Here is an 18,640-nt window from a genome sequence, read left to right on the forward strand (position 1 = left end):
AGACATACTTACTGGGGTACACACAACAATCTCTGCCCCTTCCTGAAGAGCCTTGGCTTGCTCCCACATGCTCCCTCCTCCATACACGGCCACTGATCGAAGATTATACGCTTTCCCAAACCGCTTACATTCTGCATGGATCTGCAAAGTTGTGGACACAATGACATGAACAAACCGTGACACTGACAAGTACCTGTTACTACGCAAAAGTGAGTTCTGAAAGTAAATGAACCATTATCACGTACATCCCAACAGACTGTCTACAATCTGGATTATTCATTTTTTTAACTTTTTGCCATTATAATTATAATCCATTCTACCCAAACAAAATGAATTAACCCAGGAGGAAAACACAAACAATTCCCAGGTATTTTTTCTCTTAAAACAGTGTTTTTTAGGGAAAAGTATGTACTTCATTATGTAGAAAATACGTAACAGTATTTTCCAAAAGTTTCCTGGTAGCACAACAACATGAATGTACTTAATGTCACTGAACCATACACTTAAAAAATGATCAAAATTATAAAATGTTATGTTCATTTCACCATATTTTTGAAAAAAGTTTCCCGGGGCACCTGGGTGGCTCAGTCGGTTAAGTGTCTGACTTTGGCTCAGGTCATGATCTCATGGTTTGTGAGTTCAAGCCCCATGTCAGGCTATGTGCTAATAGCAGATCCTCTGTGCCCCACCCCCTCGCTCACTCCCTCTCTCTAAAATAAACATATTTTTGAAATAAATAAATAATTAAAAAATGAAAAAAGTTTCCCAGTTAATCCTATCCAACTGACTGGCTAGTCCCACATTAGTTCACATACGAAAGGGAGCATTCTACACCAAGTACATACCTGCTGGCAAAGCTCCCTAGTAGGACACACGATCACTGCAATCGGTCCATCACCTGGTTCCAGTTCCTTCTGGTCCATTATATGAATCAACATCGGCCAGATAAAGGCAGCCGTTTTTCCACTGCCTGTTTTGGCAATACCAATCATGTCTCTACCACTTAACGCCACAGGCACGCCCTAGAGAAAAAATAAAATATATCCACCCTAAACTTTAAAATTTTAAAGATGTACTGAAGGAAATCTTGGGGAAATCAATGACATTCATTTCCAAAGGAACAAGAAATAACCTGATGGGTTATGCACACTGTCTATAAATTAACAAGAAATACCTAGCATTTCCATAAAATTCCTGATTTATAGGAAATAATATTATCATTCTCTTCACGTGGATCAGCCACCATTTACAAAATATGAATGACTGTAGTTAGCCTGAGATACAGAAACGAAAAACTGCAATTCATAGTGTAAGTGGATTGCTAAAATTAAAAAATAAAATTTCCCCATGAGAAGGTAGACTATCTCACTCATCCAGAAAATTCTCATATTCTGTATAGGAATGAATAAATCCAACATATAAATGGAAAACAAGTTATTACTTCCAGTTACAGAAGTGAGAATTTTCATATCAGAGACAAAGGATTCCTAGTCACTGACAGTGCTATATTTGTCTACACACAAATCTTTTTTGTTACGTTTAGGCTAATGAATTGTTTTCTTCAGGTTGTATCTTTAAGACATTTATCAGATACAAAAGAATATTTCCCAGCCCTATTAGCAACATCTTAGAATGGTAAATAATTCACTTCTGCTCTTTAATTTTTAAAGATTTCAAAAATATTCTTGGATTTCAGGTATGTTCTTCCCCCCCCCCCCCCCCCCTTAATTAAAGCAAAAGGACTAAGCCAAAGAGGAAATATTTAGACCACTTCTTTCCACGTCAATATAATTCTGGATCAAATGCTGTTTTACTGTTTTGCATTGTTTGTAGAATAAGTATGGTCACTGGATATGATTCTACCTTGTTTTTCTTTCATTATGTTTTACTTACCTGGCACTGTATTGGAGTGGGCTGTGTGTACTCAGATTTCCGAATCTGGTGCATAAGTTGTTCATCAAACCCAAAATGAGCAAAACTACTTCCTGGTCTAGGAGGTGCAGCACCAGAGACCTAGAGATAAAGACAACTCCCAGGAATGACTCATACTTCAAAATAAGCAGCATCGGAAGTTCAATGGTGTTTACCTGTATCTTATACTTAGCTTGAGTATAAAAAAGGGAAAATACAAGTCTGTGGCCAAACACATACACTGTTTGAAAAGGCAGAACTCAAATAATAACGGATCTAAAACCTCACATAAAAAACTCCATGTTAAATATTCCTGAGATAATTGTCATATGATTTAAAATGATTAAGTGCCCCATTTGCAATGACATGGATGGAGCTAAAGTGTATTATGCTATACAAAATAAGTCAGAGAAAGACAAATACCATTATGATTTCACTCACAGGTGGAATTTAAGAAACAAAACAGATGAAAATAGGGGGAGGGAAGGAAGAGTAAGATAAACAGAGAAGGGAGACAAACCATAAGAGATTCTTCACTATGGAGAACAAACTGAGGGTTGCTGGAGAAGAGGTGGGGGACAGGGAGGATGGGCTAAATGGGTGATGTGCATTAAGGCGGGCACTTGTTGGGATGAGCAGTGGGTGTTATATGTAAGTGATGAATCACTAAATTCTACTCCTGAAACCAATATTACACTACAGGTTAACTAACTTGAATCTATATAAAATCTTGGAAGGAAAAAACCAAAACAGATAAACTGGGAAAGATTTGAAAAAAATTTTAAAATGATTAAGAGCCTAGAAAGCTCTTAAATCAAGATTTCCTTATAAGAAATAAAAAATATTGCTCAATGATTGGAAAAAGACATGAGTATTTTTTGCCATTTTGCAGTAACTATTAACCAGATGGTAGAAAAAAATTAAAATTTACTCTTCAAATAAAAAGGGCAAATGAGCTCCAAATAAGACATGTCTATACCCACTGGATACAATCTATTGTTTCCAGTTTTAGTTCTGCCTGAAGAATCAAGTATCCCACTTAATGATGGTCCACAGCCACAGTAAAACATTGTTCAAACTACTCAGGTGAAGAATGGGGTTTATAGCCTCCTTTTTGACTCTAACAGTAGTAGCCTTGCAATGCTTCTCATACTGATATATCTAATCAGTATTTCACTTAAAGGGCTTTTTTGAGGGGGAGGAGTGGGGGGCGGTTAGCCTTGGAAAATAGACAGTACGTGCATATGCATGCATCCTCTCTGGGAAAACAGAAGTTCAAATGTCACATAGAAACTGGTAAGGCAGATACAGGCCAGAAAGCTGTCCGCACTAGAGTAGATATTACTGTATTATCTGTGTGTTTCACTTAACTAACATCCAGCAGTGCCTAAACAATGAGGTCAATGTGCAACCCAAAGCTTTTTGGCAATTTAAAACTATTATCCTGAAATGAGTGCATATTCTAAGGTGTTAATTTCCTCTTCTAATTATTTTAGACATATGCTACATATTAATTTGAGTATACCTTAATTTAAAAATATCCTAGGATTCCACATATTGTTTGCATCTATTAATCTTGTCTCCTTTTCCTGAAGTTGGGACTTATATTCTTCATTTCTAGCCCACCCAACACAGTTCCTAGCACACTGTACTCGCTGCAGAATTACTTACTGATTTTAAGGTCACAATGACTTATTATTTCAATACAACATACAAAATTGAATACATATTCATGTGTGTTGCATTAAAGATACAACAATTCTATCCCAAAATAGGTGGAAGACTAAAACAATAAAATCAAGACACAGGAGCCTTGCTATCAAAGATAGTCCAAGGACCATTAGAAAAGAAGGTTATTTTAGTTTGGATAAGCAATAATAGTAACTGTCAACTAATTAATATAAGAATATTTAGCACCATGGTTGACTTACCCGAAGATTGAGCTTATGACGGAGATCTATTAGCTGCTGAGGGGTGAGGTTGGTTATCTCTTCATGCTCATTGTAAAAATTTTTTTCAAATGGTGGATAGTCAATCTGCAGGTCCAATTATTCAAAGTTAGTCTAGAATTCAAGAGTCAATCCTGTAAGTTTGATTTTAATGCAAAATAACCTTTTACACATATTACACAAGTAAAGCCTTAACCAGCTAGTGAGGACAAAAGAATTCACTTATTCATGACACACATCCCAAATGTACAGCCAGTATCTTTTCCTGTATTCATTTTCTATATAAACACCAACCTACTTCCTTTTTTTTTTTAGCGTTTATTTAATTTTGAGAGAGAGAGAGAGACAGAGCATGAATGGGGGAGGGTCAGAGAGAGGGAGACACAGAATCTGAAACAGGCTCCAAGCTCTGAGCTGTCAGCACAGAGCCCAACGCAGGGCTCGAACCCACGGACCGCGAGATCATGACCTGAGCCGAAGTTGGCCGCTTAACCGACTGAGCCACCCAGGTGCCCCGCCAACCTACTTCCTAAAGACACTCTTAAAGGATACCTCAGATCTGAACAACCGTGATGCAGACTAAGGAATCTACAACGCCAAAGGCCTCAGAAGACAAGTATTTTAAAGACATTCCACCCTATAACATTTAAATACATGTTTTGGAATAAGCTGTTCACACAGCTCTGGCATTTTTAAAAAACTTTTTTTTAATGTTTATTTATTTTTGAGAGAGAGAGAGAACAGGGGAGGAGCAGAGAGATAGGGAGACAGAATCAGAAGTGAGCCCCAGGCTCCGAGCTGTTAGCACAGAGCCCAAGGCAGGGCTCGAACTCACAAGCTGGGAGATCATGACCTGAGCCAAAGTCGGACGCTTAACCAACTGAGCCACCCAGGTGCCCCTCATAGCTCTAGCATTTAGAAACATTTCTTTTTTTAAATTTTTTTTTTTTGACGTTTTTTATTTATTTTGGGGACAGAGAGAGACAGAGCATGAACGGGGGAGGGGCAGAGAGAGAGGGAGACACAGAATCGGAAACAGGCTCCAGGCTCTGAGCCATCAGCCCAGAGCCTGATGCGGGGCTCGAACTCACGGACCGCGAGATCGTGACCTGGCTGAAGTCGGACGCTCAACCGACTGCGCCACCCAGGCGCCCCTAGAAACATTTCTAATATTTCCTCTGAGGAGAGCTCTGCCTTTAGAGGGAGTTCTACTCTTTTTAAAACCCGAAACTCTTTATGTAACTTTTAAAAACTGTATGGCTAAGTATTTCTTATTCTAAAGAGAGAAGAAGTCATTCCTGACACTCTTTTCATAACTTATTGTACCAGGACTATAAAAAGAGGCATATCAGGGGTGCCTGGGTGGCTCAGTCAGTTAAGCACCTGACTTCGGCTCAGGTCATGATCTCACAGTTAGTGGGTTCAAGCCCTGCGTCAGGCTCTGTGCTGACAGCTCGGAGCCTGGAGCCTGCTTCGGATTCTGTGTCTCCCTCTCTGTCTCTGACTCTCCCCACTCACACTGTTTTTCTCTCTCTCATAAATAATAAACATTAAAAAAAAAAAAAAAAGGCATATCACCACTTACACATTTGGCTGATTCTCTTTAACCACATAAGAGATCTACAATAAAATGACATTAACTGTGGGTGCAACCTAAAGTTTAATTATATTTCTATGGTATGATCAACAAAAAAAGTAAGCATTGTTTTAAAAGTTCCCCTTTAGCACTACTGTTGCACTAAGCTGTAACAGGATGTTCTTCAGTTCTCTTTATCAGAATGAAAGCTCCATAAGGGCAAGAATTCTTGTTCACAAATTTTACATACAAATATGTAATTTTTTGCATATGGGTATGAAATAGAGTCATAAATATACAAATAAATACTTAATGTGAATGTGAACAAAGGTACTTATAGGCAGAAGGGTTATCCTTTTCCTTACTGCTGGTCTCTCTGGGCAGACTGCCCACACTACATGTGAACAACTGTGGGCCACCCTAGCATGATGATGAGATTTGAGAGCTTCACCAAGGATCTCAAGTATTTTATGAGATGATTATTTCAAGTACTTATGTGTTTTTCCTTATTAGGCCATCATCCTTTGTCATAGATGCTTCCTCTCACATCAGTCTCACATACTTAGTTTCATCTGCCACATGTAAAATACCAAGGCATTATTTGGTAGCATCTGTGCAAAAGGAAACATTTCAAAAACTGAATATAATCCATAGTCTAGACCAGTCGTTTTCAAACTTTTTTGTCTCAGATGCCCTAAAAAACATGAACTTTTGCTTGTGTGGGTTTCATGCATTGACATTTACCATATTAAAACTAAAACTGAGAAATGTCTTTAAGATTTACTCATTTGAAAATAATACACTCGTTATACTCTAACATAAAAGCCTTAATTTTTAAAAAGTCATAACCTTGTTTTACATTTTTACAAATCTTTTTTAAAGTTTTACTTAAGTGATTTTAATCTCTTCACCCACTGTGGCGCTCAAACTCACAACCCCAAGATCAAGAGTTGGATGCTCTACCGACCAAGCCAGCAAGGTGCCCCTTTTTTACAAATCTTTTTACAAGTCTAACTTAAAAGAAATTGGTTCCTACTATATTTAGATTGTTGCAACATATTGCTTTGATTGAAACCTATGAAGAAAATCTGGCCTCACAAACATGTAATTGGAAAGGGAAGAGAGTATTTAATGGTCTTTTCAAATTATTGTGGATTTTTACTCTTCTTTGATAGTATACTAAGACTTGATCAGTGGTCACTTTTTTTTTTTTTTTTTTACAATGTTTATTTATTTTGAGAGAGAGAGAACAAGCAGGGGAGAGGCACAGAGAGAGGGAGAGAGAATCACAAGCAGGCTCCATGCTCAGCTTGAGGAGCCCGACGTGGGGCTTGATCTCACTACTGACAGATCACGACCTGAGCTGATACCAAGAGTCAGATGCTTAAGTGAGCCACCCAGGCACCCCTGAAAATTCTTTTGGACTTTGTGGACTCCCTGAGAAGATCCTTCTAGGAGTCCTTGAACCACAATGTGAGAACCACTGTCCTAGACCTAGACTCACTAAGGCATGCAAGGTCTAGTCTGATATTTAACCTGAATGAAACACAGATTTTTTTCAAGTGGATATACCAATATCCTCATTCTCTTTTCCTGACTTAAGGAAACTAAAATTCCTAGTTCCACTTTGAAGCAACAGTCTCTCATCTGCTCCAGATCTGAGAGAAACAAGACTTAACGGCAATTAAAAAAACATCTGTGTTTTCTCACAGATGTTGTTTCAACATCATCATTTTGAAAGGTAGATGATGATCTGGAAAACAAGTACAAAAAACTGCTTTAAAAAATTCTTAGCCTAAAATCAAACGGGAGCAAGAGATTCAGCTAAACCTTGAACAACAACATAGGCTATAAAGCCTGAACCACTCAATCACTTTCAGACTCAACTACACAGCAGACATGAGAAGATCCCAAAGAACACATATTTTCGTGACATAAGGAGTATGAATCAGGATTACTCAAATATTGCAAAAACCTAGCATTAAAGCTGAAGAGAACTATCAGCTTTTGAAATGAGAATCAAATTTAGCAGGAAACACCATACCTCTGAATGATCAATGGGAGGAAGAGGATCAATGATTTTCTTGGAAGGTGCAATTGGATTTCCATCACTATCATATTCCAAATTATCTTCTTCTTCCTCCTGAACCAAACCAGCAGTTGGGTTCTCTGCCATGTACCGAAAATAAGCTTCCTGCAGGAAAGCACAAGAACATAATCATATTCAAATACAACTAAGAACATTTCTGCTCCTGTAATTGGTGCACACAGTGTACCAGATGACTGCACAGTTTAATACCTACCAAGTAAGGCAAGACTTTAACTAGCAATGATTCCTTTAACAACAGCAGTATTCATAGGGACAATCAGAAAAAACGAATGAGACAGTTAGTACTACACAATGATTTAACAAGAAGCTTTACAAATCTGTCTGTCCCACAGTCTTCCTGGGGTGGGGTGTCTACCTATCCTGTCCAGAGCTGTGGAACACATGCTATGGATTTACCATCCAAGTTTGGAAGTTGACACTGATTAGAAGGGTCACAAACCTGGAAAGGGCTACTGCTCATTCTGTTTCCCTTCTCACCATCCCACAACTGGACATTGGTGGAAAAATACTAAAGGCCAGTCATTAAATTAATGTTCCATCTTGAAATACAAAAATCACAAACAGACCCTTAGAAAGAAGTAGAGGTTAGATGTTGCTAGAGGCCATCAGTAGATCCCATATTACTTCTTGATTCAGCAGTATAAACATTAATTTTGAAAAAAAAAATCAAGCTGAATAAAGCTCATGATTTGTTTTTGATGTCCTAGTTGATCAAAAGTTCCATCTTCAACATGGGGGAAAGCCATGTGAATTTTTCTATTACCAACTAGTCATAAATGTAGAAAAGGAGCAAGGAATGGCCATTTCAGTGAAGGCAAGCTCTAGCTTGTCCCCAGTATAGACTTTGTGGGGTAAAAATAAAAGATAGAAATACTGCATAGGAACTCACTTGGTCATCTTCCTCTTCAATGTCATCTCGAATACCCCTGGAAAAACAAGCGGAGAAACAAACTTCCCTGCAAATGTTCCACATACCCAGCTCCATACTTATAGCAGATTAGTGTTGAATTCCATACAGTAGCACAGGAACACTCAACACTAACAATAACAAAGCAACAATAAGCACACTGTAAACTATCCATCCATCATACATGTGTGGCTTCACTCTAGAAGCTGCAGTTTGCATGGGATGATATGTTACTCCTAGAAATATCAATTACTAACAAGGATAAGGAGTAAAAACTTTTGAAGATAGATACCCAAGGATCCTAGCCTTGTCAACCCCATACGACAAACACAATACAGTTGTAAAACGCATTTTAAAAAGCAAACTGCATTTTATAAAGAGACAAAAAATAAATAAATAAATAAATAACCCTGGCATACACTAAAAAGAATATCACAATTTTAATTTCCCCAGAGTTTCTAAGTCTGGAGTGACTGGATTCAGCCAAAGTCCTTGGGGACAAAGAAAAACTATCTTAACTCTTTTGTAACTTTGGTACTAAAACTCCTAAGCAGTTCCCATGGAGAAGGGGGGCCATCGCCACTTGCAGCGCCTGTCAGGAGCTACAGAAAGTACGGCTGCTAAGTTCCCACAACCATGTCTTTCTAATCAGACTTTCTGCCTGACCTAGAGCACTTGTTGTTCTCAAGGCAGGCAACATCACCAGTGCAGGGCAGCCGGGAGAGGGTACAACACCCAACAAGCACCAAAGAGAGGGCCGAACCTCCATATGGCACAGGAACCTTGGGGGGGGCCTGAGGCACTGACTGCCACACAGGAGGAAATCCAACCACGCCTACCTGTGCCTGGTAGCAAAAGCCTTAAGAGGGGTGTATTCAGAAAGGGAAAGAGGAGAATTCTCTTTCCCAGAAAATAAAGTATTTCAAGTTCTGATTAGATGCTAAAGCATGATATCACTCAAGTAAACCAAGTTAATCATTTGTTAATAACACACTTTTTTATGATAATCACCATTACTCCTCATAAGCAATCATACAGACATTAACCTACTTTATATTAATAATGGGACAAAACTCAGAACAATGAGCCCAAACTTTAGTAATTGTACTCTCTTAATTCCTACTGTAACTCACTCTTGTATCTACTAAAAAACTATTTACAATTAAACACCAAATACTATTCTACTAAAAAGAATGCTTATTATTGCAAATGCAAGACTTTTGTGATGTCTATTACCTACAAAAATAATATTCAAGATACAGGAGTAACTTCAAGTCAAGACATTTGAGAATTTTAATGTTTCTCTATAAACTTTGGGGGAATAAGCTTTGCAATACTTTAGCATTTTTCATGTAACCTTTGTGAGGGAGAAGAAAACAACTTACTTTACGTTTTTTCTTTCCTTGTCCTTTTCTTCAAGCCTCTTCATGTCTCTAGCCGCCTGATCCTAATGAAACAAAAAACCTGTATGGAATCATATCCACTAAAAACATTACGAAGGGAATTTCTTTATAAAGAATTTTTAGATTTGAACTAGTGATATCACAGTTTTGGCTATGCATTTTGACAATTATATCTTGATGCAATCAAAGTGCACTTTTGACAATTTTTAAAATACTTATTTATTTTGAAAGACAGAAAGCAGGGGAGGGGCAGAGAGAGAGAGAGAGAGAGAGAGAGAGAGAGAGAGAGAAAGAGAGAATCCCAAGCAGGCTCTGCACTGTCAGTGCAGAGCTCGATGTGGGGCTTAAACTCACAAACTCTGAGAGCTTGACTTGAGCTGAAATCAAAAGTCAGACTCTTAACCAACTGAGCCATCTAGGCACCTAACAATTATTTTTTCAAAGAGAAATGTTCTAAAATCTTGGTTATATATGGACTGCATTGCATACATGGAAAAATTAGAAAAAAATTCCTTGATTGGTTACTCTTTAAAAAAATGAATTGTGGCTGTAAAATGCCTTAAATTCAGGCAAATTAGCCTTTCTCAAAGCATAGCTTAAGACCTTTTACATCAAACTACCAATGGAGTTAGTAAAAAAAAAAAAAAAAAAAAAAAAAAAAAAAGCAAATTTCTGGATCTGACTTTGGAAAAACTGTTCTCACCATTTGGCAATGTCTGGAGACATTTCTGGTTGCTTCTGGGTGGAGGGAGTGGGAAACAGGGGGGGTTGTTACCAGTATCTAGTGGGTAAAGGCCACAGATACTGATAAACATCCTACAATACACAGGACGGCCCCCATAACAAATTAGCAAACCCCAAATGCCAAAGTCCTGAGGTTGGGAAAACACTGCTCTGAATCTACCAAATCAGAATCCTTGGAGATGGAGTTAAATGCGTGTACTTCACATTTTTCACAGGCAAGTCTTGTATACAGCAAAGTGATAATCACTGATCTAACTCCCTGTTTTATACATGTGAAAATCAAGGTCAGAAGAATTAAGTAATTTTCCCTAAGGTTAAACACATCCTTGCACTACTGCTTCTTGTTACAAAGCAAGTTTTTCTGATTTCTGTGATTTAAAAAACTGTCACTAACTATAACCTAGCATGGTCAGGTGTTCTATCTAATCAAATGTTCCCGATAAAGAGGAGTTATTCTAAAATGAAATACTGCATACAAACAAATCGACTTTTTAAGGAACTGAGACAGACATACACTATACTAGAGACTGTAACTGAAGTGAAAATGACATAATGTAACATAAGGAAAGGGCCACAAACACAGGACATATTTTTTTAAGCCCACATGAATCTTTTTTTTTTGAAACACTTGCTAAAAATACATCTTCATCGTGAGTTCAAACACTAGAAAAGTTTACACTTTCCAGAACAGAATATACCTGAGATCAAGGATTAATGCAATATTGTGGCAACAACACTCTCTCCAAGATCAGACAATATCCAGTCTCTCTATCCTAAAATCAGCAAAACCCTTTCCAACACTATCCCAAAAAACACCCAGAAGAATGATGCCATGTCAAAAAGATTTACCCTCCTACAGCTTCAACTACTTGAAATGCCAAACAGGAGAAACTGGGCCATTCTTGGATACTTCCACTCAAAAAGGGTTACACCAACTTGCGTTACTAAAAATTTAAATCTGGGGCGCCTGGGTGGCGCAGTCGGTTAAGCGTCCGACTTCAGCCAGGTCACGATCTCACGGTCTGTGAGTTCGAGCCCCGCGTCAGGCTCTGGGCTGATGGCTCAGAGCCTGGAGCCTGTTTCCGATTCTGTGTCTCCCTCTCTCTTTGTCCCTCCCCTGTTCATGCTCTGTCTCTCTCTGTCCCAAAAATAAATAAACGTTGAAAAAAAAAAAAAATTTAAAAATTTAAATCTGAATTAAAACTGAGAAAATCAACAAATGATTTTACTTATTCACCATTAGGGATTGCAAGATATAATGAGAAACAGCCCTTTGGGAAATGTCCGTACGTCAAGAAGATGGGGGGGGAGAAAGATACATATACATATAAGACACCCCAAACATGACAAACCATTTATCGCCTTTACTTGCAGAGAGAACAGCTTAACATACTTACTAAATTGTTACCATGTTGCAAAGCACGTGAAAGTTCTGAATAGTTCTGGTAAGTGTTATGGCAGAAATACAGTACTACAAGAACTCAGATACAGAATGACACAGCAGAAAAGAATATAAGATTTGGAACTGATTCCGGCTCAGCTACTTATAAAGTGCATATTCTTTAAGAGGCAAGTAATTGGGGTTATTCTAAATCAAAGATGGGAAACTGAGTAATGGGTACCAATCTGACAATCGGTAGGAAGTAAACCAGGATAAGAAAAGTTTTTTTTCTTTAGGTATAGACATGCTTTGTTTGCATTTTAACAAGCAGGAATATTCTAAAGAAGCAAGCTCTAATTTTTCCTGTATCAATCACATGGCCCTGAGTCTTTTATTTTCTGATATTTGACAAGAGACCTAAGCTCAGAAAAATATTTCTCCACCGTAAGAAAACTACAACACGAGTGTGATGATAAACAGTTCTAAGTGGCAGCCTCAAAGTCAGGAAGATAAAACAGACTGATAGAACTAAGGTGAACCAGAAAAAGTGAGCCCTATCTAAAGGAGGCAACCATTTGCTCAGCACAAGCCTATTTTTGCCATGCAAAATGCAGGCTTAATACTGCCAGTGTCCACTTTTCAAGAGTCTGCACTTTTATTTATTTTTATTTATTTATTTATTTATTTTTATTTATTTTTGGGACAGAGAGAGACAGAGCATGAACGGGGGAGGGGCAGAGAGAGAGGGAGACACAGAATTGGAAACAGGCTCCAGGCTCCGAGCCATCAGCCCAGAGCCTGATGCGGGGCTCGAACTCACGGACCGCGAGATTGTGACCTGGCTGAAGTCGGACGCTTAACCGACTGCGCCACCCAGGCGCCCCAAGAGTCTGCACTTTTAGACAAAATCTCCTGATCTTAAAAATTCTGGCCCACATGTTTAAAAAGCAGTATCTAGGCCAAACAAAAATATCTATATTGGATTCTCTCTTCCCTCCTTTCTTAGAGAGATCTGGCTTAAGACTTAGGTTACAAGTAACTGAGAAACCTGGAAGGACTTTATTTCATAAGCAACGAAGTGACAGTTTTTAAGTAAGAGGAATAACACCATTAGCAATATGCTTTAGTCTAATTACTCTGTTTTTGTATACCACATAAATGGGAGAACAGAAAGCCTAAAACAGGGAGAAAATTTAGATCAGGCAAGAGGTAATGAAAGTGTAAAGCACACTGACTATAGTGGAAGCAGAAAGGAACAGACACAAAAAAATACTACAAAGATGAACAGAACTTGCCAAAGGAGGGGAAAGGTAGCATGATTTACTGGAAAGAGCTAGGTTCTCAGGACTACTAAGCAAGAAAAAATATGGTCCCAGCTCTACCACAAAGCACCAATGGGATTTAGGACAAGGGCTCTGAATTACCATAGGGTTCAATTTATAATCTTCTTAGTTAAAAAATTACATTTCTATGTATTCTTTTCTGCCAATCCCTATTGTTATTTTGAGTATTAAATGAAGTCATGAACATGTTTGATTATCTGGCATTAAGAGGAATATATAAGACAAAGATCTGGTTGAGGAAGAAAAAGATGCCAGGGGGACACCATCCATGTAAAAATGGCCAATATGTTTTAGAAAAGCAGAGCTGACACCAAAGAGAGACTGTGGAACTAAAGGCATGAATTATTCACACAGAAGTTAAGTTTTAGAAGTGGATGAGGTCACTAGGAATGTATAAGAGTGAAAATAGCAAGTCGACATAGAGAACTGTAAGAATAATCATGTCTGAGAAACTGGAAGAGGATCTTAATAACAGTAACAGACAACACAGAGCTATGTAATGACTTTTCTTGGTATGATGATATGGTAGTTATGTTTTTTAAGTGTTATAGAGGTGCAGAAATACAAATGGATGAAATGGTACGTCTGAGATTTACTTTAAAATAATCTAAAAGAGGGGGCTAGATAACACAAGATGGGCCAAAAGTTGCTTACTGATAAAGCAGGGTGAAGGGTACGTGGGAGCTCATTATTCTACTTACATGCGTTTGAAATTTTTCATAATAAAAAGTAAATAAATATAAAAGTCAGAGAAATGGAGAAAAAGGACAAAATGCAAAATCACTAAAGCCTAGTGAGAACAGTTTTAAGAAGGAAGCGGTTACAAATTTCAATTTCTACAGGGAGGTCATAGATGCTGATATTAAGAAATAAACATTAAAAGTACAGAATACAGGGGCGCCTGGGTGGCTCAGTTGGTTAAGCGGTCGACTTCGGCTCAGGTCACGATCTCACAGTTTGTGAGTCCGAGCCCCGCATCCAGCTTTGTGCTGACAGCTCAGAGCCTGAAGCCTGCTTCAGATTCTGTGTCTCCCTCTCTCTGACCCTCCCCCGTTCATGCTCTGTCTCTCTCTGTCTCAAAAATAAATAAACGTTAAAAAAAAAATTTTTTTTTTAAATAAAAAAAAAAAGTACAAAATACAGAATTCATAATTTTAGCAAGTTCCTTAGAAGTTTAACTGCCTTACATAAATATGTACTTAATAAATTGACACTGAATGAAATAATGTTCATTCCATTAAGAATATACAAAGAAATATTAAAACTTACACACATACAAATCTTGAGCTACCCTTGTTCAAGGGTCACAGTTCAAATTTTTAGGCACTGATCATCTCTGAAAATGCTACAGGGCATGTGGATGTATGTTTAAGAAACTATAGAGTAGGAGAGCAAAATCCTCCCCAAAAAGGGTCAGAAAGCAAATTCTGAATGACTGAATAACTAGGTTAATTTGGTATCTTTCTAACTGCTGCAACTTCTAACAAAACAGCCTCGATACTTGCCTCCACTTCAGCCATGAATGCCTCCAAGGGATCATCATCGCTGTCAGAATCTGGTGGCTTGGAATGGAACTGCTGGCGGGTAGGTGAGTTTTCGGCAGGAATATAAGGCAAATCAACATTGCTAGAGTCTTCTTCCTCATCTTCAAAATATCTGAAAATTAAAATGCACAATTAATAAAGGGAGTGTTTACTTTGGGGTTGGTGGATCCTTCGTTCAACAGAAATTTTTACTATGGTATATGTAGGTTACTATTAAAAGATCTGAACTCTACATGTTAAATTAGAGATCTCCAGGCTTTAGCAAACAACCTAATTATTATTGTTTAATATATACAAAATTCTAATACTGAGAAAAAAAAGGGGAAAAACAGTCACACCAAATTCTCCCATTTTTAGCGTCTATTCAAATCACATTCTAGTTCTGTTAAAAGGGATGAGTTTTCAGTACAAATTTAGTATATCATTGTTGAATAGATATATCAAATATTAGAGTTTGTGGTATGGAAAAAATTACTTTTGTATGAAATATTAAAAATCTAGTTGTTGTTTTTTTTTAATATAATCCTTCAAAAACATTTTAGCAATATATTCACAAGGCTAGGTAGGGACTTCAGAAATGTTGGGCTACTTTCTGAGGACAGAACACTTACAGTTAAAAATATATGCTCAGGGACACCTGGGTGGCTCAGTCAGTTGAGTGTTGGACTCCTGATTCTGGCTCAGGTCATGACCTCACTGTTTTGTGAGTTTAAGTCCCATGTGGGCTCTGTGCTGACAACACGGAGCCTGGTTGAGATTCTCCCTTTTCTTGCCCTTCCCCCACTCATGCACGCATACGTGCACTCTCTCCCTCAAAATAAATAAATAATCTTTAAAATAAATAAATAAATAAATAAATAAATAAATAAATGCTTAATCTAAAATCATTCCCCATACTTAAGTATTCAGAAAAACAACTTCAAGGTCTGGAAAAGTATCCTTCTCTATAGCTCTTTATAAACTAAAACACAACAAAAACAATGTTTACATTTAACCTCAAAATTAAATAGTAATACAACCAAATATTAAATAAATAACAATTGCAGTTTAAAATTTTAAAGCATTTCAGGTTTTTGCAGGAATTATTTTAAAAGCTCTAACAACTGTTATGTGCTATATACACACACGCATATTCATTTATATAGGTTTCATTTAACTAATGAAAAAGTATCCTTGAATTGGTAAAATGCTCTTTAATGATCCTTGACTTTTCTAAGTCTTAAACATCTACTTCTGTATTCCTGCCACATACCAGTTTTTTTTTTAACTTTTTTTTTTTAACGTTTATTCATATTTTGAGACAGTGTGAGTGGGGGAGGGGCAGAGAGAGAGGGAGACACAGAATCTAAAGAAGGCTCCAGGTTCTGAACTGACAGCACAGAGCCTGACGTGGGGCTCGAACTCACAGATTGTGAGACCATCACCTGGGCTGAAGTCGGACGCTTAACCGAATGAGCCACCCAGGCACCCCACAACATACCAGTTTTTAAAGACACCGCTGTGTACTTGAAAAATTCCCATCTTGAGTTCGTAATTAAAAAAGGAAAAATCTCAAGCATGTCACAACCAGGTTGGAAATAATAGCAGTGAGAGATTTCTTCAGAGTCAGTAAACAATTTATAATCTATAGGAATTAGAGTTCAAACCTTTAAACCCCAGCTTTTATTAACAACCACTTTACCAAGTTTAAAAAGATAATTGTTAAATATGTTTCCTGTGAACTGCTGGCAAAAATCTGAATAGATTTTTCTCCCACCATAAGATGTTGCAACCTGACAGTTTTCAGACTTGGGAGTTGAGACCAAATGTGTCTCTCTACCAGCTGTGACAACTGCCTGTGACAAAAACTTATATGGGGTCAATAAAAGACTTCAGTAAAGATCATCAAAAACCACACGAATTATTTAAAACTCTTCAGTCATATTTAGGTTCAAAGGCCTCAAATCTTTTTTGGAACAAGGAAAGATATACGCAAGCACATAAGCATTAGGTTCCTTACAAATGAGTAAACTCAACAATTTAACTTATTAGGAACAACACAATTCAGTGGGAAAAGCAATTGAAGAGGTCTTATTATTATCTGGGAAACAAAGGGTTTCTTCATCTCACTTTCTGTTGATGGAATGAGTATCTCAAAGCCCAACCTTTGCTCAATTACCAGGATTACCACTTACGCATTTTCTTCATCAAAGTTGGCCCGTTTAGAACCAATTTTGTAGAAAGAAGGGAGCTGTGGTGGAGCTGACTTGCCAAATCCGGAAGAAGAGCTCGTTGCCCCAAAGGCACTGTGGGACTGTTGTGGGAGTTTGGGTTCCTCCTTCTTTCCAGCACTGATGGCAAAACCTCCAAAGCCAAATCCCCTCTTGGTGCCTGGACCACCTTTATTCCAATTCATGGTGTCAATGACTTATCTGTTAGGAACAAGATACATTAATAATAAATTCAACTTTTATCAATAGCTCACGGAGTTTTATGTCCCTTCCAACTTCTACCTACATCTTTAAACTTCTGCCTCTCGATGAAAACTCTAACTTTGTACTTCAGCTATGCAATATGCTAACCTCAACAAACTGTCATTTTTTCTAAAACACTGAAAAAACTGTTGTTCATTTTTTGGAATCACAATCCAAACAGGAATGCAAGATTTAATATCATCCTCTTCAAAATGATTTGACCACTAATTTAACATCTTTAAGCTACCAAAAATACTCACAAGGTAACAAATATTTTGGGGATCTGATAGGTACTTGTGTTTGGCAACAAAAAGTACCAACAGAAAAAGACTTTAATCTCTTAATATTTATTCCCAGGAGTTTATATTATTGTCTACCAGGAAATAGATGATCCTCACCCCCCAAAAGAGACTAAAACAACCTATAATTACAATATAATGTAATGCTTATTGTAACAAAATCAAAGATTGTTCTCCAGGAATGATATCAAGAAGAATGAAAGAATCAAAACTTAAAAAGATTAATTTAGTTATTTGTAGATAGTATCTATGTAATTGTCTCTGAAGGATACTTATGAACTACACATTAATTGAGCAATGCCCACTAGAACACTAGCCAGGAAGAAACCATGATTCATTGATCTGTTGCTTGAAGTACTAGTTAGCCAATGGTTAAGGATTACAACGAAATTTCCTGAGCATCAATCAAATCAGTTTAAAAACAATACTGTATTTAAAAAAATGCTATATTATCTTATTAGTCTTGGCTCCAAAAAACCCTTTTTAACAACAGAAGCTACCTAAGTTTTATAGAAAAGCAGAAAACCCACAAAGCAAAAAGGAACAAAATTTTAAACTACTTGAAATTTCCTCTCCTAGATACATAATTTTGATATCTTTGCTATTTTTTCTGTACTATGTGTACACACACACACACAATTTAAAAACAAACCATACTATATTGTTTTAGTTACCAATTTCTTCACCTAAAGATACACTATGAAAAATTTTAAATGTCAATACATCTCTCCACTACTGTTTTATGATGTTGTGAAAACTATCACATATCTTTGTGCATACCTATAATTATTTCTTCAGGATCAATTTTAAAAATGCAATTGCTTAGCCAAAGGGAATATGTACTTTAACTTTTTAAAATTTTAATTACTACTTACATTTATGGAAAAGTACCTGATACACACTGAGTAAAATAAGAGCATGAAACAAGGTGGGTGGTATGGTTCAACGTAACTCAATATAAAAGCATGTGTTACATATACAGATAGCTGGAGGGCTGTTTCTCAAAATTTTAATAGCAGT

The 18,640-nt window shown here is 37.2% G+C and overlaps 1 protein-coding gene across 2 annotated transcripts in view; it reads right to left on the reverse strand.

Annotated features, from left to right (window-relative positions):
* Positions 1-18,640, reverse strand: part of DDX42 (DEAD-box helicase 42) — a 40,148-nt gene that overhangs the window by 10,241 nt on the left and 11,267 nt on the right. The window contains exons 2-10 of one of the 2 annotated variants that reach the window (XM_058705232.1): positions 17,043-17,279; positions 14,830-14,980; positions 9,839-9,900; positions 8,436-8,472; positions 7,481-7,630; positions 3,843-3,947; positions 1,894-2,013; positions 846-1,022; positions 13-141 (exon numbers count right to left, since the gene is read on the reverse strand). In XM_058705232.1, the coding sequence (XP_058561215.1) occupies positions 13-141; positions 846-1,022; positions 1,894-2,013; positions 3,843-3,947; positions 7,481-7,630; positions 8,436-8,472; positions 9,839-9,900; positions 14,830-14,980; positions 17,043-17,263 (1,152 nt within the window). In that variant the 5' untranslated portion in view covers positions 17,264-17,279. Of the gene's footprint in view, positions 1-12; positions 142-845; positions 1,023-1,893; positions 2,014-3,842; positions 3,948-7,480; positions 7,631-8,435; positions 8,473-9,838; positions 9,901-14,829; positions 14,981-17,042; positions 17,280-18,640 lie in introns of those variants that run through there. The other variant, XM_058705233.1, reaches the window with a different exon arrangement.

This window comes from Neofelis nebulosa, chromosome 16 (assembly GCF_028018385.1).
Source record: "Neofelis nebulosa isolate mNeoNeb1 chromosome 16, mNeoNeb1.pri, whole genome shotgun sequence".
Classification (NCBI taxonomy): domain Eukaryota; kingdom Metazoa; phylum Chordata; class Mammalia; order Carnivora; family Felidae; genus Neofelis; species Neofelis nebulosa.